We start from the raw sequence: 27,009 nt of genomic DNA on the forward strand, positions 1-27,009 counted from the left end.
ATACATGCATCCCTTTGAACGTAAGCTACGTGTTACACAAATCAACCCTGCAGAGCAAAAGTAGACCTTCATTGAGAGAGGTTTGGACCGTCAGTAAAGTCATGCATTTTGTTTCAGCTATAGCATATTATGTACAAGGTCAGGATGACAGAAAGGCTCAAACCCACTGGCATTAATGGCAACGCAAGGGTGACAATTGGCTGTAACACAATACTTTTGATAAGGGATTTAAAAAAACAAAATAACAAAAAAACAAAAAGAAAATCAGCTTCTGCTGAAGTGTCTGCATCTCGGGGCCTCTTTGTTACGCTTAACGACAGTAACGGTAAAGTCAATTTGAAGTTTGGGATCAGTTCCTTTAGGAACAGAGACAACACATTTGTTTCTTGAGCAGCGACTTCACACAGAAGGAATCCACTGGTGAAGAGGCAGAGATGCAGCCAGTGCATTAAAGAAAGGAAAAGCAGGGTGTGTGACTTACAAAAACAGTGTGGAAACGTCAAAAGAAAATAAAGCTCATTTCAAAAGAAAGCTGGATTTATGCTTTTTCAGGTGTAGAAATGAATTTACTTGATTGTCATAGCACCACTGCAAACCTCCAAAACCTGCTAATCTCATATTCTCTGGCATCAATTCATTAAAATCTATAGCACAGATGCAGTTTAATCTCGGAATACTAATTTGTCCAGCAGCTGAAAGAGAAAACCGAGCTGTGCGATTGTTATGTGAAAGTCTACAGAGCCCTTGAAATCCTTCTCTCTTCATAATCATCATTATCATCATCATCATGCCGGCAATATTTGACATATTCTTACACAATATTTAGACGAAAACGATCACAAAACGCTGCACCGCTGTTTGGACATCATAATAACGCGAGTGGGTTTGCACTGGACGCGGCGTCTTTATATATTAATTAAGTCTCCCCCACGGTAATTTCAAACCTCCATCTGCACCTTTGTTTCCATGACTACACCATTTGTGAACTATAAATCCAGCTTAACTTCTAGAATGTTTTAAACAAAGAAACAAATAATACAACCAAATAATAAAAAAAAAAACATCAGGAGCTTTTACCTTGAAGGGTAAATGTTTTTGTCTCATTTGCATAGGAATCACAACCATGGATGGAGAGAGAGGGGGAGAGAGAGAGAGTACAGCAAACAGCAAACATCTCAACTTAATCCTAATGTACAACCCAAACATGATTCCTTTTCCCATCATCCCATCCGCGCTTTATGCGAGTAAATGATGAGCACATCTGTACACAAACATTACAATATACCAAACATGATCCCACAGACCTGCACACGACTCTCAGGGAAACTCTTGACAAAAGGCTGAGACGGATTAAAATCTCACGTGGTTTGTTTTCCGACACATTTTTCTCTACACACACACACACACACACACACACATAATTAAGAGTATATACATGTTCCAGTGTGATGTGTGTGAACACTTTTCACTTAAAGCTGCTCTCGGTGAAATACTGTAACTCATCTCGGGAGTAATCCACACAACACAACACAATCTCCGTGTGTGCGGCTCTCGCGGTGCCCTCTTAGTCGTCACTAACACTGAATAGAAATAAAATTGCATAAAATACTTTAAAATATATAAATACACTCATCTTTTTTGGCCTTTCAGTACATCGTTAAATTTTGTAGCTCTGATAAAAATATGCCTATAATCATAAACTCTGAAGAATGAATTGCATGGATACCATTTAAAGGCTGTGACGCGGTCACCGCTAAAGTGACTGCACACTGTTTCGTAGTACGGTTGTTCTCGATGACCACTGTGGCAAAGGTCAGTAGCGTTTTTGTAAGAGCTTCCCTGTCAAGGAGCAAAAAGCCTCCCCATAATTGCACTATACCTTGCAAATCACTCAAAAACCATCCTTTGATTTTCTTTTTTTTTTGTTTGCTTTTTCTTTTTTTTTTTTGCCCCACTTTAAAAAACATCAACAATTTGGGTATAAATTGTACCGCTACAAAATACAGTACATCGATTTGTCAAACCTTACACAACATAATCACAAATATCACTGATCAAAAGTGACGTTCCTCTCAAATACAAGAAAATGTTACAATAAGGTACGAAAATACGTTGTCACGTCAGACACTTAAGTGGAACAGCAGGAACACTCATGTAAGGCAAAATCAGGTGATTTCACAGTGACGACGTTTGGAGATTTCACTTTTAAAAACAGACTGCGTCGGTCTGAACGTGTATTGGCTCTTCACTGGCAATAAATCTATTTTTTTTTCTCCTGCTTTCCAGTTCAATAGAAATACCTGATTATTTTTCTGAGAAAAAAACGTTAATTTAAGGTAATTACAACCGACCCATCATCACTGGAAACGACGACGCTTGGATTTGACCGCCGGGCTACAGCATTACAACGTCTACCGCGTCTCTACATCAGAGAATGGCACATCGAACACCAAAGAGCAACTATGGGGAGATTTTGCACTCCTTCATTAACCAAGTAGCTTAACAAAGACATTTATAAATATGTTGGTACTTCATAAATAGACACAAACCACATGAGTGCAAATTTACACTATGCTTACAGAGAGCATTTTGGCATCAAATTTAAATTAGTAAATAGAATATAAAATCAATCTTGAACCGAAATAAATAAATAAATAAAATAAAATAAAATAAATAGAACATATACATACGTAAAGCATCAAAACATACAGTACATGATGAAAATAACTTTTGGTTGTCAAAAATAAAGCTTTGAGTGTGAAATAGAAAGCTGTTACAGCATAAAGGGAAAAACCAATTCATCAGATTGCCAAACCGTTTAGCCCAATGTCCTAGCAGCTTCCTGCTACCAGCAAATATAAAAACAAAAACAAAACGTGGATATGAAAAGGAAAAAAAAAAACATTGTCAAATGTGCATTTTCTTCTTCTTTTTTTTTTGGAATTTATGTGGCATGTAATGGTACACTGTAAACACAGCAGGCTAGCGAAAGCGCTGAGCGACCAATCTCATTCAAATTGACAGCGAGGCCATTCCCCAGCAAGCCACTGGACGTCTTATTCCCTGCTGTTGGTGGTGCGTCATTTCAGAGAGCTTCACGGAGACGAGGGCGAGGTCAGACAGCTGGACAGCCATGCAACAAGGGAGAGGGTTCTTCCCGCCCTTTGCTTCTCTCTGTTCACAAGTTAGTGTGTGGGTTTCTTTCTTCGTTTTCTTCTTCTTCTTCTTCTTCTCCTTCTTGGCCACATTGAGCCTCATATGTTACAGCCTGTCCATCCTGAACGTGTCCTCGGTGGCGGGGTCGGCGAGCACCATATCGGGGTCATTGAGCATGTGCAGCCCGTCGAGGGTGAGCGGGTCAATCTTCAGCTCGTCCAGGGGGAACTGAGAGTCCGCGTCAAAGCTGACGTCGCCGACACCGGCCAGAGAGTTGGTCAGCTCTTTGGAGAGGCTCGGCGGAGACTCACCTGTGACTGAGTGATGCAACATAAGAGACAGACATCCGAGAAAGATCAGGCAGGTTTCATGTTCATGTTCAAACTACACTCAAACTGCAGTGCGTAACAGTTTTGTTGACGTTGTTATTCTGCGTTTGTTAGGTCTTTGTGAACACAAATGAAGCAACATTATAAAATGGTGTGCAACAATACTATCAGACCTGTCTGAGGAAGGAAGTCGGTGTACAGACCGGCAGTGCAGGAGCGGAGGAAATGAGTTTTTTGAAGCAGTAGAATTTACCTTTGAATCTTTCCTGGGTGCTTCTTTGTGCATTTGTCACACACTGACCTGTTTGCAGTCGTCACACTTCACTAGCACAATGCTGCTGTTGCCTCCATGTGTACCGACATAAATCCCTTCCTGTGTGCAGTGCAGGGATATCGCTGGAAGACACGAAATCTAAACACTGCTATACTGAGAAACACAGAACGAGTCACGTGGAGCTGATAAACTTGATCAGTGTCGCATTGTAAGAGTTACGCAGAACAGATTTAAGGTCATTTTCGAAGTCATTTTTTGACCGAAGCAACACTGTCAAGTGTTGTTCAATTAATGTCATCACAGTTTGTATTTAAAGACATTTGTGAGTTATCAAACGTTATCGGGGCTTGCTTCTTGTAACGCTGATAAAACTGTCCATTTCAAGATACTACGAGTGGGTCCAACAAGTACAGTTGGATTGAATATGATGCATTAGGATTATGAACAACTCTGATTCTACCATTCATTCCTTCTTATAGCAAAAAGGCTGCATTTACTTTTACATAAATCTGATTAACCTGTAGAATTGTTAAAGCCAACTGTAAACTATAAACTGAATAGATTATCACATATTATTTACATGAAGAAGGGGCATCATTTCCATGATGGAAAAGAAGCCAAACTGTGTGTGTCGTGCAGCTAAGGTGAAGGTATGTGGTGCGTTTACAACCCAGTAAATAGAAAAGTAGCTGCAGTTTATTGTCCACCTTCTATGACCAAATAGCTGGAACTGATTTAAAGAAAAGCGGCGAGGAACGAGGTAAGACTCTTTCTAATGGGCAAACAGCTGTGGCTACCTGTTAGGATGATGTTGGGGATGTTGCTGTGGCTACTGTAGCCGAGCTGCTGAGAGTCCTGTAGGCTGCTCCCAGTGAGGCCCATCATGGCCGCCTGTGTATAGTTGAGGGTGGAGCACTGGTTATAAAGGCTGGTGGAGCTGATGGGGGTCTCGATCATGTTGAACTGCTCTAGCTGGAAACCAGAGAGAAACGACGTAGCGTAAAAGGTAAAGAAAACATGCGTCACTGCTCTTTACTGTTGCTGCGTTGTGTGTCACCTGGTGAGAAAGTGCATTGGTCTGCCTCGATGACAACTGCTGATCATAGAAGGAGTCGCCAAATATACTGCCCACCACGGGGATGTGCTGGAGGAGACAGGTAAACCATATTTCAGAACAACTGGGAACAAAGCCGCTGCATAACAAACAAAAATTAGACACAAGGTAAAATGTCCGGGCCCCGCAAGCATGGAAGAACAGAAAACACAAGCAAACCAAGGACCTCAGAAACACGACGAAGTGTCAGACTGAGCAGTGACCAAAGCAAATGGTTTTGTGATCAGAGCCGTCGTGGTCAAGAGACAAAAAGAAAAGAAAACAAAAAAAACTCAGATACAGAACTTAAGTATGAACATGACATGGTTGTTTGTTAGTTTCATCCTGGTGATCAGGAGACAACAGTGCAGTGATGCCCTGACCACGACAGCCCTATTCATGAAGACACAAACACAGATCAACATGTTAAAAGGGAAATTCTGACATCCATCAACCTGAGGGGCTTTTGTCATATTCTACTTTTCTGCTGTACAGGTTTGAGGAAAAAAATAAGAAAAATAATATTATGTGTTTGCTTTATCGACAATTAGATCGAGGCTGGTCAGAGTACAATTATTTAAGGTTATCATCTCAAACACTTGCATCTGCTTGAGTTTATACATTTATCTATTTTTGGATTAAAAGAAAAGTATTTCTGTTGCTTATTTCTCCTTAATACAGTCAGTCTTGCCCAAACCTGTGTCCCACATCTCTACAATGAAAGAAAAAGTGCCACTCAGAATCAACACCAATTGACTAAAGGTGATTTCATAGATGACAGAGTCATTGATTTTCTCAATGTGGCCTCCAGCCCTGGCTGAAGTGGCTTTGCACCTTGGAAGCCAAAACAAAGTGTATTTTTAAACACATGCTACCTAACATTTTTGTTATTCGAGGTTGAAATAAAGCTCCCTATGAATCCTCCCTAAATGGAGGCAGCAACAGTGATTTGTGTTTGTGTAAATAACAGATGTCAAGTGACTCAAAGAGTGGTCCTGTAGTGACTCAAAGAATGAAAGAGAATGACTGTGAAACCACATGAAAAATGGACGTGTTCTGGATGAGTTCTGAAAGCAACCAGGAGAATACATTGAATGGCCACTAGGGGGCAACTCTGCTGGTTGCAAAAAGAACTCCAATTAACCAGTGGGAGTCTATGGGAAAATGAGCCTATTCCCATTTGATTTATATCATCAGCAAACATTTTCCTGAGCAATTAATGCTCTCAATTGCAAGTTTTAGGTCTTCTTCAATAGTGCAAATTATGTTCCACTTTATGGTAAAATAGATAACGTATGGTACAATGAAGCATAGCACATAAGAGTAGACACCAGCAGTTATCGTCTATCCATTTTTGACAAGATCAAAAGTGTATTAATTAGTCCAAGTTAAAGTGCAGGAGTTAGTGACAGATTATGTGATGTGTTTTGCTGACGAGGGGAAGTCACAATAGCAGAAATATGGTAGTCAGTACAAATATCAAACCCTTTTACCAAAGTACATGTACACACAATAAAATTGCAAGTGTGCAAGTACTGAATTTCCCCATAATTGTTCCACTCATGTGTGACGTGAGCAACAACCACTTGAGCACTGCTGCTCTTCTGGAGAAGAGAGCTTTTTCAGTTCACAGCGAAACAGAGCATGTCAAATTGTCTTTGACCACAGTTTTAATGTTTATATCAAACATGTGAGAAACACAACACTGTGTATGCACAGGTGTGGCAGACACAGGCCCTTGTGTGAGCAATAGAGGTGAGCAAGAAGCAGCAGATCAGCAATGCAGCCATCACACACGCACCCGGTCTTGCCCAAGCTTTAGTGAGCGAAGGGGCCATCAACACGGAAACAAGTTTAGGTGAATACGCATAGCTGTATCGTATTATCATTTCATCCACACAGAAACAGCGTTTTAGGAGACTTGAAAAACCAAAACACTTCTCAATACCCTTGCGTTTTCACGTAGACGTCAATGTGCTACTTTACACCACCTCTCTCTCTTGCGCTGGCGTTCACTGTCCCCATCTTTGTCATTTTTGTCACCATCATACTCTTGTGTTTGGAGATGGTTAGGCAGTGTAGCCAACTAGTATCAATGAAAAGTAACCTGCAAAGATGCTCACTAGAATACGCCCAAATTCAGACACGGCGGTGAGTACTGAACCTATTTTTCACAGTCACTATTTTTACTGAATACTGAATGAACAGATTCCATGCAGTCAGCTGTACTGCACACCCACAGCTTGTTCTTGTCCATGACTCTGTGTCTGTGTGGTTATAGTGCTTCTCTCTCAAAATGGCAAATGGCTTGTGACTGAAGGGTTGAACAAGGCAACCAATCCCCATTGCTCATTGTTAATTGGACACTCTAAAATCTCTAATCTAGTGTACAGTACTCCTTGTGCCGGTCCAAAGCACGGATGGCCTCAGGAAGCATCCGGCATAAAATTCTTTCATCCGCTAATCAAATATACACAAAATAAAAACGTGTAGTACGGATGCAACCTCACACCTATTACTACACCTCACCAGAAAAGAACAGAGTTTCAGTCATGTGCTGCTCAAACTTCCAAACCTTCGTTGCATGAGCATATTCACAGTAAAAAAATGGTCAGTGCCTCCATCGACAAACTATGGCAAACGTTGTCATGCACACAGTAAATGGCGACAGTGGTGATGAAAAAAATGAGTTACGCAGGTGCCGACACCATGATTGTTTAACTGCTGATACAGAGAAAACGAAAAGCAGCCTGACTCATTGACAATTAGCAGCCCCCCGCCCCCCGGTGCAAAGCCCTTCCCCAAACAGCACCCACCAAGCAGCTAGCTCGGTGGGTGGGCCCTTACTTGAGGCGAGCCGCCAGGGGAGAAGCCTTGATTGGAGACTGGGGAGGTTGGAGATTGAGTGGCTGGTGAGCCAGTCTGATTGCGGTACTGTTGGAGGGAAGAGGATTAGCTAGAACTAAGTGTCAGGCCGTGTCACAAACAAATCTCAATGTGTGCTTGAGTGAAGAAGCTGCTCAGCATGTATAATGTGTATAAGTGGAAGGTGAGAAATCAAACCAAATCCCTATAAACATTGGGAAAACTTTGAGGCTGGCCAGAAAATAAGGAAATGTGACTGTAGGATAGAAACACCCGCCATATTCATCCCAAAATGCTTTATTAGATAGCTCAGTTTTCTTTATTAGTATTATTATTATTATTATTATGGCTGCATGAGTTATTGACATAGTATTAACACTGACCTGCTCAAACTAATAACATGGCTGCCATCAGGGAAAGAAGAAAAAAAACTTAACTTAATAAAAGGCTCCCCCAATATCAATCTACGCCTGCACAGGTCTATGATATCAAGATTATGTTACGTGCATTATCATCACCATTAAACAGACTGGTTTGTAAACCGTGATTTTAAATCATCGGCACACAGGAGCTGCTGCCCTGCTGCTGCCTTGTTACGGTTGTGACGCTTAAATATGTATAAAGGATTTCAAACATTTCAACATTTGCTGATGGAATCAGGAGTAAATCAACAACTCCTGTGTGTCATAATGCAAAATTACTGCGATTTTGGTGCGATGACAGTCACTGTCTTGATCCCAGGCCGAGCTGGGTGAAGCCAGTGTTGATTATTTGTCAATACATCATATAACCACACATAAAAAAAAACTGTCCCTTTGACCTAGAGGCTGAGAAAAGTGCAAAATGTGGATGCAATAATTCTAAGGACAACTAATACAATTATCCCGAGTGTAAAGAGGTTATTATATAAAATTATAAACTAATGCCAAAGCCCAGTAACATGTGTAGGGATAATTACTAAGATCTGGAAAGAAAAATAAAATGAGAAAATGAATAGAAGCTTCAGATTTAGCAAAATGGTTGCAGTCATTTCACAAGGTTAACCGTAAAGCCTGGCTTCTTACCGAACTGACACCGATGCTGGCGGTTGTCTGGCTCTGGCTGTCTGGGGAGGAGCTGCTGGCAGTGGCAGTGGATGTAGCAGTGGAGGCTGGAGGTGGGAAAGTGATGAGCTGGATGCCCTGCGACAAGGCCTGCTGCTGCTTCTGCAGGTCGCTGACCAGCTGAGCCTGAGCCTGAGCCGTCAACTGACTGAAAAGTGGATATTGGGAAAGTTGCTGCTCCAAGGTCATCGACTCTGTTGGTATGGCCTGAAGAAGAAACGCACACTCACAGACTCTATTTATGCATTTTCCAATAAGCTCTTGTGTTGTGAATTAAAGGGGAAGTAACACATTTTTCAATTTTGGACATCAACAGGTCCCACTCTTGACTATATAAGCATTCGCCCACTGTGGGAGTCACAGCATTATGTCACAGCAGCTACTCTGTTCAGATCAGTTTACTCTGGCTCAAAACAAGTACTGTAGGTATGGCCATCATGTTCAAAAGGCTCATCTTCATCTTCAAGTTTCTGTAAGTAATATTCAGTTATATACCAACATTTACAAACATTGTACCCCATTGTAACTGGGATGGTTATTTTGTGAGTAATTTAAGCTATTCTCCTTCCAGAGTCAAAGTGCTCCATCACGGACTTTGAGTCTTCTACTGGCGTAACAAAACAACCCAGACCAAAACTGAAAAGTGAGCTCAGCAGATGCTTACCTGTGGGATGTTAACAGGTGAGGACAGGGTGGGTGAGAACTGCTGCGTTGACTGTTGGAGGTGGAGGTCAGAGGAGAGGGTGAGGGGCACCACAGGAGGTTGCCGGCGCTGTCCCGTCGCAGTCATGGTAGATTGGGATGAGGTGGGAATCCCTGGGAAGGAAAACAAGCAAAGGCTGAAAATGTGTAGCTGAAATGTCAACAGTTAATGAGTGGATTGTGTAACAGTCAACTCTCACGTCATGTTCCTGAAGAGAAGAGAAGAAAAGAAAACTTAAAAACAAAGTTAGTTTTTAAGTTTTTCCCTTAGGTCACACTGGTGCGCCAAACACTTTGCTGTTCCTTTCATCCGCGAAGTAGTGTTGTCAATATTTACACTTGGAAGCAACAGCAACATTGCGCTATTAAAGTGAGATGGTTGCAAACATGTTGTAGAACAAATGAAAAGAAAAAGAAGCACCCATGAAATTATTCAGGAGTAAACTGTTCTGCTCCAAAACAAAAACCCAGTCATTCAGGAACTTGCCAGGATCAACGCTTCTCAACCCCACCCACCCCTGAATAATTCAACTCCCGACATAATGTACATGGATAAGATGGACTTGTTACCGTGGCTGGCTGCGCTGATGCCCAGGTGGGTGAGGTTGGTGGTCAGGCTTCCTGTGCTGTTGGATGAGCTGAGCGAGGGAAAGGCCACGGTGTCCTCGGGGTCCAGTGGTGTGGACAGTGGAGGCGGGAACTGAATGTTGGTCAGATCGGGCAATGAACCCCCAGTGTTGTGCGCAGCAGGGAGCACGGATGGGTTCAACTCCTGGTCTGGTGATGGGAAAATACTACAAAAAAAAAAAAGAAGAAAGGTTTCATCACTCATGAGAAATCCTTTTACTTCTTCTATGAAAAAATCCCTAGACGTTCTGACATGAGACACATGTCTAATGCCACCTACTTGATTCCAGGGACATCACATGTGTTGGGGTTTGATGTATCATCCTAAGAACAAAATGTAGATGTGAGCTGCATATGGTAAATCGTAACAACTGTCCACTTTGTAGCCCCTCCCTTACCCATCAGTACCTTCTCATCATTCCACAACTGTTCCTGTGCATCTTCGTCAGCGTTAGAGTCGGAATTCTCCATCCCAGGCACTGTTAGCAGCAGTACTAATTAGTAAAACAGCAAGACACATTTGCTTGCTGAGACAAAACACATAACAATTCAAATCAGTGCAAGAAGTGAGTCATCGATTTCCCACCCAGTCATGCAGAGTAGGGTGTTGTGCACTAAATCCCCGCATCTCTAAAAATAGCAAGGTGACCAGACAGAGTGGATGCCAGGTAATCTTGGCTTCATTGTGGCAGAGCATCACACACAAAAAGACATAATCCATAGATAATCGGTGAATTATTGATCCTCCTACCTAGATTGTACATGAGTAAGCTTCATTGAGAGATGTGACCTTACTCTACAGCTGTGTTTTCTATGCTGCACTAAAAACCGAGGTAGTGCTTCACGGTAGATCAGTGTTGGTTTACGCCATAAATATTTAATACTAAGTCTTCAGATCCATTTTTGTCAACAACTCCTTGAGCTGCTTTGCTGCCTGCACTAGTACACATTAATTAATAAAAGCAAGTAGCTTCATGTCCTTGTAACTGGAACTTGTGTTACCTCGTTTAGGCTGCAGCTCCTGTGACCCCCCTGCAAACACATCCTGGGGCTTCGGATTCATAGTGCTCTGATGTAAGGCAGAGTCTGAATTTGTCCTGCATGTATGTATCAGAAAGATCAGAAGTTAGAGCAAAAAAATTTGAGTGTCAAACAGTGTCAAACAAATTACCAGAAACTACAGCAACTCTTGGAAACACCATCATTACCAGTATTCTGCATTTTATTAATTGAGTTAGTAAAGTGAGTAAAGTTTTGTATGGACAAAGACTTGTAATATGTAGACGAGTTACGTTTGGTTTAGTGAAGTAGCCATTACTTTGTACGAAAAGACTAGGGGAAGTTACCTACCTTCGCCAGCTAGTGTCTGGTGGTGGGGAGAGGTAAACGGAGCTGTAAGGACAGCTGTCAATGTGAATTTAGTTAAGGCAAATGAAACGGACGAGATGTAAAATGGATCTGGGCTAATCCATTCTTTTGTGCTTTATGGCTGATTCAACCTGATACATGTACACACAGGTAATCCTGCAATTTAATTACTCTGAATATGGCTGTGGGTATTGATGATTCCAATTCACAAGGTCCCAAAAAAAAAATAATTCTATTTGTTTTCCTGATATGTTTCCCTACCAATTTTGCCTGGTTGTGAAATAGATGTTCACAGAACTAAGGCTACAAACTGTACTCATTCTGGACCTCTCTAATACTGTGTTTCATTAAAATATTTATGTTTATTAAAATACAGGAAATTTGACTAAAATCAAAGGGACTTTATAAATAAATGTCAGACCTTTCAAATGAAGACTGAGATGAATTGGAAAATCTATTTTCTGAACCCAGCTCTACTTGAGTCAGTGTTTTTATCTAATGGTGGAACAGAGTTCTCGGAATAATCACTGTCTCATATCACATCATTCACTAACAAGCTCTGAAATTCACCTCACTGGGAAGATAGATCATCATCACCACATCTAATGTTTTGTCATTGGTAATACAGAGAAATCACTCTTCCATTCATAGCATCACTCCATTATGTACTCCAAACTAAGACATTTTTACTTTTCTACTTCTATCAGCTATGTTAATCACTTTTCATCGACCTGGCTACCATAAATAAAATGTTTGTGCTTGAAGATGATCCAAATAGAAAACATTTTGTTCCAAGTTCTGGTGTAGTGTCAAATATATCTGTCAATCAATGTCCAGTGTGTTTGTGTCTGCGAGCATTAATAATAGCAACAGTACACATGGAGGAATGAGTAAAGCCAACTGAAACCATCTCAGATAATGCTATGTCTCCAGAAATGTTGAAATTGAACTTAACTCGCGTGCAAACTTGTCACAAGTGTCAAACGTAGTCCATAACGAGATAAAGGCGCAAGTCTTACTGCGATAAAGGCAAATCCGAGGCAAAGCATTTACAAGATAATTAAAAACATTTCGTCACCACACCATTTGAAACAAAGGATATTTGGCGTCCATGTTTATCGACCGACAGCGGCCTGCGGTGAGGAGATGTGATGCGGTTTCGGTCGCGGTAAACGCGCTCCACCAGCCCGTGGTGCCTGGTCGTTCGGCTGGTATCCAACACCGAGTTCTAGAGTGAACACATGAGGTGAATGAGGATAGGAAAACCAATGAACCTACGGCACAAAAAATATGTCTTAGGATAAATGGTGTAAATGTGTTCTTTTCTGAATGAGTCAAGCCATGGGCCCCCCATACTGGTGCTTGAGTTGGCAAATGTATTTAAAGATGGAAAGCCATGACAAGCAATGGTAAACTTTAAAATTTAGGAACCAAATGGCAAAATGGCATATCCTGTAAAAAAAAAACCTTCTATGCTACTTCCTGTACCTAAACACAACCTAGTCACACCTTTACTGCCCTCCTAATTTAAGATGATCCTGTAGACTTTCTTTAAAAAGGAGTCATTGTTTTGAGCCAATCTTTCACAAATACTACAGGTATCTGCATCTTATGTATGTCCAACAGCTAAGAAAGGTACACTGGTCAAGAACAAACCTTTGATTTACCAGCCGAGAGGCTAAGGGCTCACCTGAAAAGGCAGGTCAATGTTGCCATTTCCAATCTGATTGACATTGGGCAGTGAGCCTCCATAGTACTGTCCACGATTCTGCCCTAGTTGCAAATACTGGGTCTTCTGTAACTGCAGCTGTGCAAAGTAAAATTGCATGAAAGCATGAGTGAATGATCGTTCTGATTCACAACAAAAGTGATGCTAAAATGAAAAAACAGCCCTTCTGTCCACAGTGGTGAAATGAACAGTCACTACAATCCATTAAAGGACGGACGAAAACACAATGAGACAGGCAGATGTGGCCATTTCATGATCAACCAAGAGGCAGACAACATCTTTAAAAAGTGACACCTGACTGACAGCTGGTGTTATTACAAACAGACTTTCCATGTAACACATCTGGCTATTACATCAGCCACACGTCGGCATACAAATGTTACTCACAGAGGTCATGTATCATGTATGTTATTACAAAAACACCATGATGGAAGGCCTCCTTCACCAAAAATGAAATGTGGCGAGGTTGGTCTGACCAAATGCAATGGGTTGATATTTGGATGGCAACAAATACAAATCTGGCAGAGACCACAAATCAAGGAAGCTAAATTTCTTCTCCATGCATTAAATGACAGAACAGCTCGGGTCACTGATGCAGTATTTGGTGACTGGTTAGTGGGCATCATTCCAACAAATGGCCCAAATGTTCCTGGTACCAAGACCTTCTTTCTTTGGTAAAATAAGCTGAAACGATTACATGATTAAATGATTGATCTGACAAAAATGTTTAGAACTGATTGTTTCAGCTATTTTCACTTCCACAAAAATCTAAAATGTCTTGTTTTATCATTCAAAAATATTAAGATTTGTTCTAACACACTATAATCAGATTGAAATCATAATGGGCATTTTCCCTATTTTCTGAAGGCTCATAGTGTTATGACAGAGGGCTGCTGTATTTATCTGCTGATTTGTTTAAATAATGAGTATAATGTATTTTAAAATGGGAGGCAAATAGTAACCTGCTTTTCTTTAAGCAGTTTGTTTTGGCCAAACAACAGCTATTTTACAATTGCACGAAACAGAACACTACAACACACACAAATCAGTATAATAATTGTCCAAATAACCAATCATTTCAGCTCTTCACTAAGTTGCTTAGGATAATAATTATATTTCAACTTATAAATGAGGTGGAACAATAACCTAAATTGGTGGATCCATTAGCTATTTTGATTACAACCAAATTAGCGTCCCTTTCCAAAGGATAAAGATTTAGTTGGTAAAACAAATGTGAGTATTTATGCAGTCACACATCTTATACATTTTAAATAGAACTAATAATATAGTAGTCATGTAATAATAATAATGATGATGATAATAATAATTAGGATAATAGAATTAGCATTTTTTTGATAAATGTCATGACAAATGTCACATTGACTAGAGAGTGATTTTTGCACTTGAGGGAAGATTAAGGAAACCTGTAAAGTGTTTTTTTCACACTTAACTGGACAAAAACATCTGTTAAACACAAAAATATTTCACACATCTGGGGTACATTCAATGTGTTATATGACAAAGTGCGTTAGTGCAAGGCATAAAACCATGTCAGTATATATTACGGCTGCATGTAAGAAAATGCTGATCAGTGTTTCTCTAACCTGGAAATGATGACGTTCTCAAATGTCTTATGTCCACTAATGAAAAATGATTACGTTTTGTTATATTTGTTATATTATTTGTTATATTTTCAAAAATATTTTTTTTTAATTGTGTAAAAAAACACTCAGATTAATCGATTATCAAGATGGTCCATAAAATGTCAAAATCTTGACCAGCGTTTCTCAAACCTGGAAATGACGATGTTCTCATATATTTTTGTCATGTCCACAAACGAAAAATTATTCAGTTTTGATGATTTATTTGTCGATTGGAGCAAAGAAACCAGAAAGATCACATTTAAGAAGCTGGAAAAATCAGAAAATGTGTTTTAATTCTTTAAAAAAAAAAAAAAAAAAAGATTATCAAAAGAGTTGATCAGTGGATGATGAATTTAGTAATTGATTAATAACCGATTAATTGTTTCAGCCCTATTATAAATAATTGATATTCTGTTACATTGAACAAAGTTGTACCACACACATTTGTGTATGTGTACTGTATATTTATATATGTACATATTAGGGGCTGAAACAATGACTCGATTAATCAAATATGAATCGATACTGTATATGTGTATATATATATATATATATATATATATATATATACACACACATACATATATATATATATATATATATATATATATATACACACACACACTCAATTACTATATTGATAATCGAATAATAATTTTTTTAGAAATTAAAGCAAGTGTTCTGGGTTTTATTCAGCCTCTTCAATGTGAATATTTTCTGGTTTCTTTGCTCCATATTACAAAGAAATCTGGACCAAACGATTTCTCGATTAATTGAGAAAATAACACAGATATATCGTTTATGAAAATAATCGTTAGAGGCAGCCCTATTTGTGTATATATATATAATCACTCATTAGCTGCCCTTGTGATAAACAGCTTTTTGACAGTTGAGGGTATGTTGTCAAAGTTAGCTTGACTGAAAATTCATTCATTCATTCACCACGAATACAACTGCCCTCGTGCTAATAAAGAAGGAATGTGAGAGCATTAACTGGAGGTAGTCTGTAATGTAAAGGCTCAACACTGAGCTAACGGTTGGACGTCGCTTGTCGTGAAGAAAGGTTTACACGTCAGTCGACTGTTAGCGGATGAAATGTCATCTAGCACAGGTGTACATCACTCAGACTAGCTAAGCCACAGACGTTATTATTATTTTAGCATCGTGAACAAGGCCAGGGTGTTGTTAGAAGGCACAGTTACACCGACGCTGCTACTTATGATGCTAATGATGCGGGCGTTAAATATTTACGTTCGCTAATCCAGCATCCCAGTGTTCACATTCATCTCCGCAGCGTTGGTTAGAAGGGGGGTTAAAAAAAAACCAAAAAAAACAGCGATGCTACAGAATGTACACAGCCGAGGTGTGGTGGTCTTACCCGGGCAGCTCTGGTGATGTTTAAGTCCTTCATGACTTCTTCGAACGCGGCTGTCTCCTCCGCCTGCTTCTGATTATGCAAAGCGATTTTTTCGCTAAATTTGCGAGGATTGTTAGAGGACGCCATTTTTCCCCCCTCTTCTTCTCAATGGAATGTTACGTTACGCACTACGCCGGGGCCTCGCTCGTCATCACGCACGGTCTGTTTAAAGTAAATAAAAATAAATAAATAACTACAAAATTATGGTCTAATACATATCGGCAAGCTTTTAACTGTAATGCATGATATGGCAGGACAAACATGCTTTATCAGCATCATTAATTAGGCTTCAGTTGTTCATGTGTGTCACTGAATACTTGACACTTAAACTTGTAGAAGATGCATAGATAGACAGACAGACAGACAGATTTTTACCAAAATTGGATATTAATCAAATTTGACTACGTGAAATTGCATTGCATTATTTTTTATAATACAACCCAAGTACTTAGTGTTAAGTAGGTAAGTAACTATGAAATAAAACATCTTGATTGTTTGTGAAAGAACAAGTGATCGCACAACTGCCTGGATTTGTTTTGAGAAATACTGCTGTTTCTCAATGTCAATAAGAACAAAATGTCCATGCAATCTAATGACTTGGCAAGTGTGAGGTTTTAAATCAGAGTATCAGTTTTCTGTTTTATATAATTGAAATATGAAATCTTTTTCAAGTAGGTCAGACTTATAAGATTCCATTTTAAGTATCCGGGATGTATTATTATAGTTGTTTTTATATACTGGGCCAGCATTCTTGATTAAGGAAATGATCTGCAGATTAACATGATAGTTGCAGTCTTAATAAAAAAAGTCCAGTCTTTTCTTATTAGATTAAATAGCATTCTTTTCTCTGTATACAGACTTGTAAAACTCTGACTTTTGTATTGCAGAGCAGTGTCTCGATGTGGAAATACATAATCAAGATAGGAAAAACAAAAGCACCATAAAAATATGATATACCTTTAATAAAGGATGCAGATAAAGCTACACAAATGTTTACATTCCCCTTTGACTGCAAGTCATTTCCTCTATATTGCACTTCAACAATACAATGTGCTTTCACAGGTAGAGCAGGCCAAAGACACACAGAGGCAAACAGGCGACATGAGAATATTTAAATAATAACACAAACTTTCATCTTGCATCTTCCTTATTTACACATTAAGTACATCAACAACTTCAGCAGCAAAATCAGATGTCTTGTAAATCCTGCTGTGAAAAAAGTGCAAAAATTGAGTCAAATGACAACACAAGCTGAGACATTTGTGTCCTGGATGTGTCTCGTCTGGATTCCCCCCCACCCTGTATTCAAAAAAACACAACTACTTCATGTCAGTTTCCAAGAACAAAATTATGTTTTAAAGAGTCTGACTGTACAGATTACAGGAAGGTGCCTCTAATCCCTCCGAGGACAGATTGCGTTCTTGCAGGCTTGGGAGTGTGTGTCATTAAACCATCTTCCAATGTGGTTTGTGTGATCGGATCTGACAACACATTCAGGACAGATTGGGAGCGTTCAATTCAGTGCTGTATGTAGAGCAATCTGCAGGTCATCGGATCACTCAGGACAGCTCTTAATACCAGGTCTTAATGAAGGAATGTTAACGGCAGCAATGGATTAAACGTTCCCCCAAAAGACAACACTAGCATCAGTTTTAAATGTTACACCACATGGACAACAGCATGTACTGAATGGAATGCAACATGACTCACAAACAGCAGCGCGCACACAGACATTACAGTGGAGTCGCATTAAAGATTTATGTAGCTGCCTACAGTAGTTTGTGGTGTTGAGGTGGAAGTTTTCAGCTCAGGAAAAAATGAGGGCAGTAGCAAATAAAGTCAAACAAACAAAAACATTGGAATGTGATGTCACATTGTATCATTTAGTTGAGACGTGGTAACAAAACTTGTGTATACTGTGCAACCATTTCTGTACATTGATATGTCCTTTGGTGATTGGGGCCTTTAACAAGATACAATAAGATACGATTTTTTGTTATCTTTGTGGTTTGATTGACAAAAAATAAAAATCACACTAAAGTAGGGCCGCAACAATTATTCCAAAAATTGATTATTAATCAAAGAAGGTACATTAATTGTCAACTATTTTGATAACCGATTAATCAGCTTGAGTATTATCTGATTTTTCAGCTTCTTAAATGTGAATATTTTATGGTTTCTTTGCTTCACACAACAAAGAAATCCAAATAAACAAAAACAGAAGACATTCAAGAACATAACTTAGTAAAAAACATTCAACATTTTTCAACATTGCCTGACATTTTATGGCCGTAACGAGTACTCGGTGGATCAGGGAAATAATCGACAGATTCATCGATGATGAAAATAATCATTAGTTGCAGCCCTACATTAATAACACTAAAACATTATGTTTGAGTCTTTGCACGGCAAATATTAACTTACATTAATTTCAAAATCACACCTACTTAAATGGTGAAATCAAAGAGTCTATTTGTGCCATAAAAACTTTCACATTTTTTCCACCACATGAGGGTCACAGGGGGGCTGGAATTAATCCCAGCTGACATAGGGCGAAAGGCGGGGTACACCCTGGACAGGTCACCAGTCCAACAACCATTCACTCTCACATTCTACAGTTTATTTGGAGTGTCCACTTGTTTTTGGATTGTAGGAGGAAACTGGAGCACCCAGTGAAGTCCAAACACACACACACACACACACACACATACACACACAGCGACAACATGTAAACTCCACAGAGAAAGGCCCACGGTCAAAGCGGGATTTGAACTCCTGACCTTCTTGTTGTGAGGAAGCAGCACTAGCCGTGCTGTAACACTTTTAACATTGGTTATTAATCACATAGTTGTGTCATGAAATTTTGTGTTTAAAATTTCACTGGTGCTTTTCTAGAAGGCAGACAGTATTTCTCCAGCTCATTTGTCAGTAATCTTCCTGAAAGGAGAGTGTAAAAAATTATCAAAGAATGATATTTACATAATTCCTAACACTCGTCAATGAATGTAAAGTCTATATTCAATAGCTTATTTATGTATCATAAAATTGTCCAACATAAAAAGTTTTCTTTTTTTAAAAAGGTCTGATTCCGAAAAACAAGAGAAGAAAATAATATGCAACTGCTGCTAAGTAGCTTTAAAGTCCATTGTCCCAGTTCAATTCTTAAATGCACATGCACATACATTATGTTCACAACTTGTGATAACTCAACGGTTGGCAGAAACCTTCACAGTCGCACGTTAGCATTGTGTGGCATTTTGTGGAAGTATAACTGTTGAACAAGCAATGCCAGCTAAAGACTCTGGGAAGTGCAGATCCCGTTCCCACTCATCTGTCTCTGTGTTGTAGACCTGCACAATGCTTGTGACGTTGTCCAGGTGCCAGTTGTATCCTCCAACGACGAAGATCTTTCTGTCCAGTAGGCAGCAGCCTGCCTCAGACTGCCCAACTCTCATGGGGCTGACAGTGGTCCACTGGTCATTCTCTGGAATATAATACTCAACTGCCAGAACATCAAAACAGCGGTCCTCGTGGTCCACATGGTCCATGCGACCACCCAGAGCATACACTCGATCCCTAGTGCTGATCATGGTGTGCAACACTCTGGCTTCATTCATGGGAGCTCTAAATTCCCACTGATCTGACAGTGGATCATAATAGTGAAGAGTTTTCTTGTCCTCCAGTGAGACGCCATAACCCCCGGAAATATACAGTTTTTCTGCGCAGGAAGTTCCTGCATGACCCCAAATCCTGCGTTTTAATGGTTCCACATAAATCCACTCATTCTTCTTTGGACAGTAACATTCCACAGATGACAAACTTCCGGATCCATTGCGCCCACCAGTGGCATATAGCTGGCCCTGCAACACGTTGAGCTGAAACTGAATACGGGCCTCCTGCATGGACTGGATGCGTAGCCACTGGCTCATGTGTGGGTCATAGCGGAAACAGCTGTCCACTGCACCCTCACCGCTGCGGTACTGAAAGTGCTGTCCACCAACAATGTACACAAAGTTATCAAGTATGGCTACACAAGCGTGGCTACATCCCGTGTCCATCTCTGTCAGCTCTTTAAACTGCCGGGAAGTGATGTCAGGGAGATAATACATCTTGGTGCTCACTGTGCGGTCGTTATCTGTATACGGGGTGCCACCAAAGGTGATGAGTGATATGACATCAGAGCGAACGAGTGTCCGTAAGGACTGCATCTCGTGCTGCCGGAAGGGAAGGATCTGGTAATTGAAGGCCTCAAGGAGATACTGGCGGCACAGCACATCCTCCACCATTATATCCACTGTCTGAACGCTGTCCACCAGCTCCGATGAGCGCATTAGTGGGAAACGGACATGGCAGAGGACATTGCTGGCTTGAGCCCGACGAGCCTTGTCATACTGGAGCCACCTGATGGCGGCATGGAAGAGATCGATCTCACTGCAGCTCCTCACTTTGTTGCTCTGCAGGAAGAAGATGAGGCGCTCCATGGGAATGTGCAGGAAATCCTCCTCCTCAGCAATCTGGAGGAAGTGACGAAAGGTGAAGGCATCCACAGACTCCTTTAGGGAAGACAGACTGAAGGTGGTGGCCATCTGGCCGATATGTAAGCAAGTCTCCACACTCATCGCAGACTTAAGGAACTCCTCACAGAGCTCAATGACAGGGACCATCTGAAGAAACACAGCTGCTCCGAGGACATCCTGAATACAGTCCAGGTCTAACGTGACTTCGGCACTGTAGGCAAAGTCGATTATATGTTTTAGTCCACGCGCTGACAAACCCCTCAGTTCAATGGTGTCTTGTTTTGACTCCCGCATTCCTCCGGTAAACATTGCCCTGAAGCACAAAAAAAGGCATTACAATTCCATATCATATACAGTCATTACAAGTTTAAAGCATTTGTCTTCACTGGATATTTTGTTTAAGGATTGGTGTACATAGCACATTAAATCAAAATGACCATTTCAAGAAGAGATTTTTGTTTTCTTTATGGCAGCATTTCTGCATTAAATATCTGGAATATTAGATTAAAAAAGCCCAAATGAGTGCAAAGTTTTGCATTTTGTTTGGTTGTGAGATTCTCAAACTCCTCCCACTCCCAACTAAACAGCTTTGAGTGGAGCTGATCTATGAACTGCAGCTTGCTCTAACAGTGCACTCTATATAAATGGCTCTGGTAGAGGACATCCACTAAGTGCTTCTAATTTAAAATGTAAATGGACATTGAAAAGTCCTATGATTTCACTAACCTGAAGTAATCACTACAAGCCGCCAGCACAGCTCTGTGGACCTGGAAGCGCTCCTCATTGATGGCCAGCACGACGTCAAGTAGTTGGCCCTGCGCTCGCAAGACCGACAAGCCCTGAAGCAGGATGGCACTGTGGCTCTGAGCTGAGAAAGTACAGCGCAGGGTGCTATTCTTGTTAACCATACTGAAAAAGACAAAAAAGGCTTTGTCACATCAGTGGATCAAGGACTACTGCACCTTTCAGTACTTAAATTCTCAATGTTCTATTTTACAATTTTCATCAAAAGCACATGCTTCTACGTGGTCCAACATGTTGATCAAATGTGAAAATATTTGTCGTTTTCACGCATCTGTGTCTGTCTGTCCAAATCACATCAAAGTCATCAAAGTCTTTTTTTTTTTAATCCTTTGACATAAAATGTGACACCACAGATGATTAGAGGAGGACACAGTTGTGGTTTCATATTTGAGGTGGTGATTTGCAAGCCACCATATGCACTACAATACACTAGTGACCTCATGAAATAGTGAATGAAAATCAACATTTGCCTGTATACAGATCCAAAAACCCTGTCCAAGTGAAAAATCATTTCAGATACGACTGTGCTCTTATACCTCAACATATTTCCTGAACTTTTTGTGTCTCCATGCTTCATGGATATGGAACCCTTTTCCCTCATACAGCTGCAACCTTGGAAAATAACTAACGATAAAAAATCCCTTTTAAAGAAGCATAAACATCCATGAAGCTAAATTATGGACTAAAATTTACATATAGATGCATCCAAAACCCAGATAATAAATCAACCAGGTCTAAGCAATCAGCAATCAATGGAAAAAATAATTATTTACGCACCATGCTGCCCCAAATATAAGATGATGATGTCCACACACACTCACACATACTTTTTTTGAATAGAACAAGTACTGATCCCTGTGAAGCAGCATAAAATTAGACTTTCAAAAATGTATATCTAGGACAATATTTTTGAGTTTGCGATCTTGGACACAGTATTCCACCTTCACAACAGACATTTTTACTTTGTGGGAAAACCCCAGGTGTTATTTACTGATAACGGCAGCTCTGAGTCATTCTGTTTACATGCATCTTTTGTTTTCTATTTGTAACTTCACATATCACAGACTAGAAGAACACAAGAAGGATTAGTCAACAGAAATAGCAATTGGAAACTATATCAATTTAACTGAAATTTAACCAAGCAAACAAACTGAGATAAGGAGCTTTATTTAAGAGGGACCTTGTCAAGACAGACAAATGACAGATTGAAGCCTTGAGGTTTTAACCTCGAACTGCAGCTGCTCTTAGTCCCATTGACTCAATTTCTCAGAGTAAATAAGCTATTTATAAAAAAAGAGTAGTTAAAGTATAATAAAAAATGAACATACGCTCTATTAAAATACCACCTTTTGCATTGCTTATGACATTTAAAAATATCTTCTACAACTTGTTAGAAATGTTGTGACATTTTTGTCGATTAATTGGTCATTAATAAACAAGTGCGATTTGCAGTCCAATGTTTTATTACTGCAGGAAGATCAACTAGCTTGGCTGCATCACCGTTACGAACAAAGTACCGTATTGTTTTAGCCATGGAGGTAAAAAAAATTAACGTGTTCAAGTCTGTAAACTGCTCTGAATGGCCAATATTTACATCCTCGCTTTATTTCCACAGCTGGAAACCCAGACGGTCCGATGCCGGGGGCCTGGTCAGAGCCTCGGTGATTCCTGGTGTCACGCCGCGGCGCCGGGACAGTCCAGCGGGTTCAGAGTGGGGCTGCAGTCCCGGAGCCGTGGTGTTACATCCACAGTTAACACCGACAGAACTGTTCAGCAGCGCGGGCACAGCACATCCTCTCTCCGCTTCACTCACCTGCTCTGCGACGGTTTCAAGGCAAAATCCCCGCCGTCCGACTCCGCCATGTTCGAGCACAGAGCCGCTCACATAGGGCATTTTCAGGACTTGTGTTGGGACAAGGTCAACGGCACCACTGACCCATTCATTGTGTGGCGAGAGTGGACACCGCCTGATGTTGAAGCACAGACAGAGAGCAGCCGTTTGTCTGTGTTCCAGACGGTGATGACCTCTCCATACCTACCGGCTGTTTACTACCTGTCCTCCCCCTGTACTGACAGTGTCTGACCATTGAGAGGCGCTACTGTGACATGGACCATCTAAGACAGGGTTCTCAAACTCAAATGACCTGGGGACCAATGAATGAGTATCTAATGTGGCCAGTATTTATTTATTTCAAAATAAAAGTTGCTCTGTTGATATGGACGTATATATAGTTTACAGTATAAAGTTTTTTGATGCAAAATTAATATAACACACACAGAAATACATGATCAACTTGATATTGAATGGCGGGCCACATTAAATTAAGTGGGGGGCCACGAGTCCAGGGTGTCCAGATCCCAACAGTAAATAAAGGACAAAGAGAATTTTTATGTGGGACAATGTGGGAAGCCCGTTATCAGTGCTGAGAAGTAGTGTAAAATGTTGATATAAAAAAGTAAACACAGGATTGACTGTAAAGTACACGACTCATGCTTTATTAAAGCTATGGATAATAAAATATACATCATTTACAAGTATAACAACATATAAGAAATAAATAACATTTGTAATTATGACTGCAGCTCTTGTACGACCACTTGATATAAGGAGAAACTCCTTCAGCTGGCTTGACCCCAGTTTGGGTTTCTTTTCTTTGCTTGTTTATTTCTTTATTTTTATTTTTTTATTTTTAAGGTTTTTTCAAAAATATGTCTCGTTTGCGCCTGACAAGAGGGAGACAGTGGCCGGTGTTTGACATCTTGATTGACATCAGACAAGCAGGTCTGCGGCAACATTCCGCCTCTTTTTACACAGCCGTTGGATCAGATTAATACTTTCACAAAAACACCAGTATAGAGTTGAATAAAATGTGGGACATTGTCTCAATATGTGGGATGTGGGACATGGGGTGCAAATGCTGTGCAGTCGCCCACAAAGGGGGACACCTGGTCACCCTACATCCTTTGTGTCCTCAGTCACACTGTAACCTGTTTGCAGACGTCTCACTTTATTACCATAATGTTTCCGTTGTCTCTGTCTGACTTCACACAAGACAAATCACGTTCTGTGTGCAGTGCAGGAGAATTTGACTCCATGTTTCAGACACTTCCTGCCAATACTTTGAAATTGGATTGTTGCACCTGTTTTAAACGCTCCTTGTCTACCACTTTATCTATCTATTTATCTAACACATGAGGGTCGCAGGGGGCTATAGCCAATCCTAGCTGACATAGGTTGAAAGTTGAGGTACACCCTGGACAGGTCACCAGTGCATCACAGAGCCAACATACAGAGACAAACAACCATTCACATTCATGTAATTCTACCGTTAATTTGGTGTGTCCGATTAACCACATCACAAAACCCACACGCACACCGGGATTCGAACTGGTGACCTTCTTTGTGAGGCAACAATGCTATCCACTGCGGAGACCAAGCTGAAAAGGCGGGTTACACGCTGGACTGGTCGCTCGAGCCAACATACAGAGATGAACACTATTCACAGCCATACCTGTAGTCAATTTAGAATCTTCAAATAACTTGAACACCAGTCTGTGTGTCTCTGGACAGTACTTGGAGAGAACACATACATGAGGACATGTTCAAACTCCACACAGAAAAGCCCTTAGCTGAACCACTGAGCATCTTGCTGTGAGGCAGCAATGCTAACCACCATTTCACCATATGTTGTCCCTCTTAAAGGAATGCTTCACCGATTTGCATTTAGATTTGTATTACCAGAATAGGGGTAGCATTATTCCCAACCTCAGTTTCCCCTGAGTTGAGAAATATCTTCATTTTTCTTTGTTACTTGTTCAAATATACTACCCCTATTTCTAGTAATATAAAGCTAAATGCAAATCGGTAATCAATAATCAATAATAATAATAATCATTAGGTTTGACCATAACTGAGAAACCCTATGTTGTGTTTACAAATAAACCTTAGAATGTGGATGAGAAGTGGAAGGAAATGACCAACGGCAGCCACATCCATGAGACAACAAGCAATTTAGGGTTAATCAGAGAGAAGAGATAGTTGAAAAAGCAATGGGAAAAAAAGGTCTCACACCGCTCTTAACAGACCACCTGAAGAAGTAGAGCAGCATTGGTTCCCGGGCCTAATGGAGAACCATACATAAATCAGCTCATCACACACACACACACACACAAGCAGAGAGAGAGCGATAAACACAAGGAAAAGGGAGAGTATGATTCTGGGGTTGTAACACCCTCACACCACAGTGATCTGATTTAGTGGTTAGACCATGGGGGTCTTCCTCTGTGCAAAGTCATGCTGAGTTTAAAGTGATGTTTCTGCGGGAAGATGAGAGCATGAGCTGCAAGGAAATTATCACCTCTGTCCTCAACCACTGAAACCAAATACCCAACTAATAAAAGACACCAACACTGTTTGTCTTAAAATTGTGAAATTGTTCATTCACAGCCACCAAACTTTCTTTGTTGTGGTAAAAAATGTTTCCATGTATAAATGTGTGCGTGTGTGTGTGTGATTTGCACGAGTAAAGCCGAATGCATTGTCATTTTCTAGATTTCTAGAGGATGGGTTAAATGCAGAAAAGGAATTTCCCTGTGAGGATTACTAAAAAGTTTGTTATGTTAGTTTATTAATCCCATATCTTGCATGCATTTTGTTTTTGATTTCATTTCTTTTCCCATTTGACTTTTGTTACATATTGTTCAACGATCCACTGGTCTTATGATCCACAATCTGCATGATTTTTGTCTTTATTCTTCATAGACTTCATTGTCTAGACTATTTATTTACTTACACATATACAGTTTAAACACTAGACAGCAGTGGCAGAAACACAGCTAAATAGATGTTGACACATCTACCATTTCATGTAAGTCAGTTGCTACTTGATCTCATCTGAAAAAGAATGACTGCCTGTAAAGACTGCCCCCAGACTAATACATTGCCCTTCTATACCAGATTGTCATTTACTTCATCATCTGGGCCGTTGTTTGACAACTGGCCACTGTACAAACACGGTGGTACAAACTGGCACTCCATGAAAGAAGACCTGCTAAAAAGGATCATTCTAAGACATTAATTACAACACAATGAGTCTTAGTTAGACAACATGATTATAAATGATTACGCTATTCGATTGTTGCCCCCTGTGTAGGATAAACGGAAAATGGTTTTCTGACTTTCTGAGTTTCATTTCTTCGTAGTTAATGTTGCAAACTCTCAAAGTTAGAGATTTCAAAACCTCTACAGCCAGAAACAAAACCGCTCACATGTCTAAAAATAGAAATATGGGGTTTTTCTTTTCTTTTCTGTTCGGTTCATTTCTACTCGTGAACTCAGTCTTTAAGACAAAACATGGGCCATGCTATCGTAAACCTTTACAG

The 27,009-nt window shown here is 40.2% G+C and overlaps 2 protein-coding genes across 5 annotated transcripts; both read right to left on the reverse strand.

Moving 5' to 3' along the window:
• Positions 1-1,909: 1,909 nt before the first annotated feature.
• Positions 1,910-16,435, reverse strand: crtc1b (CREB regulated transcription coactivator 1b). Of its 4 annotated transcripts, none has more exons than XM_058638547.1 (14): positions 16,268-16,433; positions 13,208-13,324; positions 12,618-12,745; positions 11,500-11,559; positions 11,152-11,246; positions 10,558-10,628; positions 10,430-10,473; positions 10,093-10,316; positions 9,485-9,636; positions 8,782-9,027; positions 7,700-7,786; positions 4,817-4,903; positions 4,557-4,731; positions 1,910-3,473 (listed from the first exon to the last, which is right to left on the reverse strand). In XM_058638547.1, exons 1-14 carry the CDS (start codon positions 16,391-16,393, stop codon positions 3,262-3,264), a joined length of 1,824 nt encoding a protein of 607 aa, XP_058494530.1. In that variant the 5' UTR covers positions 16,394-16,433; the 3' UTR covers positions 1,910-3,261. The 4 variants fall into 4 exon arrangements, with proteins under 4 accessions (XP_058494530.1, XP_058494529.1, XP_058494532.1 ...); XM_058638546.1 differs by having other exon boundaries at positions 10,558-10,643; XM_058638549.1 differs by lacking the exon at positions 13,208-13,324 and having other exon boundaries at positions 10,558-10,643; positions 16,268-16,435.
• An 812-nt stretch (positions 16,436-17,247) lies between these two features.
• klhl26 (kelch-like family member 26) lies at positions 17,248-23,582 on the reverse strand. Its single transcript, XM_058638550.1, has 3 exons — positions 23,441-23,582; positions 21,550-21,732; positions 17,248-21,136 (listed from the first exon to the last, which is right to left on the reverse strand). Exons 1-3 carry the CDS (start codon positions 23,488-23,490, stop codon positions 19,546-19,548), a joined length of 1,824 nt encoding a protein of 607 aa, XP_058494533.1. The 5' UTR covers positions 23,491-23,582; the 3' UTR covers positions 17,248-19,545.
• Between the last annotated feature and the right edge of the window lie 3,427 nt (positions 23,583-27,009).

Source organism: Solea solea, chromosome 9 (genome assembly GCF_958295425.1).
Source record: "Solea solea chromosome 9, fSolSol10.1, whole genome shotgun sequence".
Lineage (NCBI taxonomy): Eukaryota > Metazoa > Chordata > Actinopteri > Pleuronectiformes > Soleidae > Solea > Solea solea.

Bases quoted from the DNA above. Each gene is read 5' to 3' on its own strand.
- crtc1b (XM_058638546.1), bottom strand. From the start codon at position 16,393: ATGGCGTCCTCTAACAATCCTCGCAAATTTAGCGAAAAAATCGCTTTG. The intron at 10,644-11,151 runs GTAACACAAGTT...TTTACTAATTAG, and splicing joins GGAGCTGCAGCCTAAACGAG to TACTGCTGCTAACAGTGCCT. The intron at 3,474-4,556 runs GTAGCCACAGCT...TGCATCACTCAG, and splicing joins CCCCAACATCATCCTAACAG to TCACAGGTGAGTCTCCGCCG.
- klhl26 (XM_058638550.1), bottom strand. From the start codon at position 23,490: ATGGCGGAGTCGGACGGCGGGGATTTTGCCTTGAAACCGTCGCAGAGC. The intron at 21,733-23,440 runs GTGAGTGAAGCG...TGTCTTTTTCAG, and splicing joins TTGAAACCGTCGCAGAGCAG to TATGGTTAACAAGAATAGCA. The intron at 21,137-21,549 runs GTTAGTGAAATC...TTTGTGCTTCAG, and splicing joins GCTTGTAGTGATTACTTCAG to GGCAATGTTTACCGGAGGAA.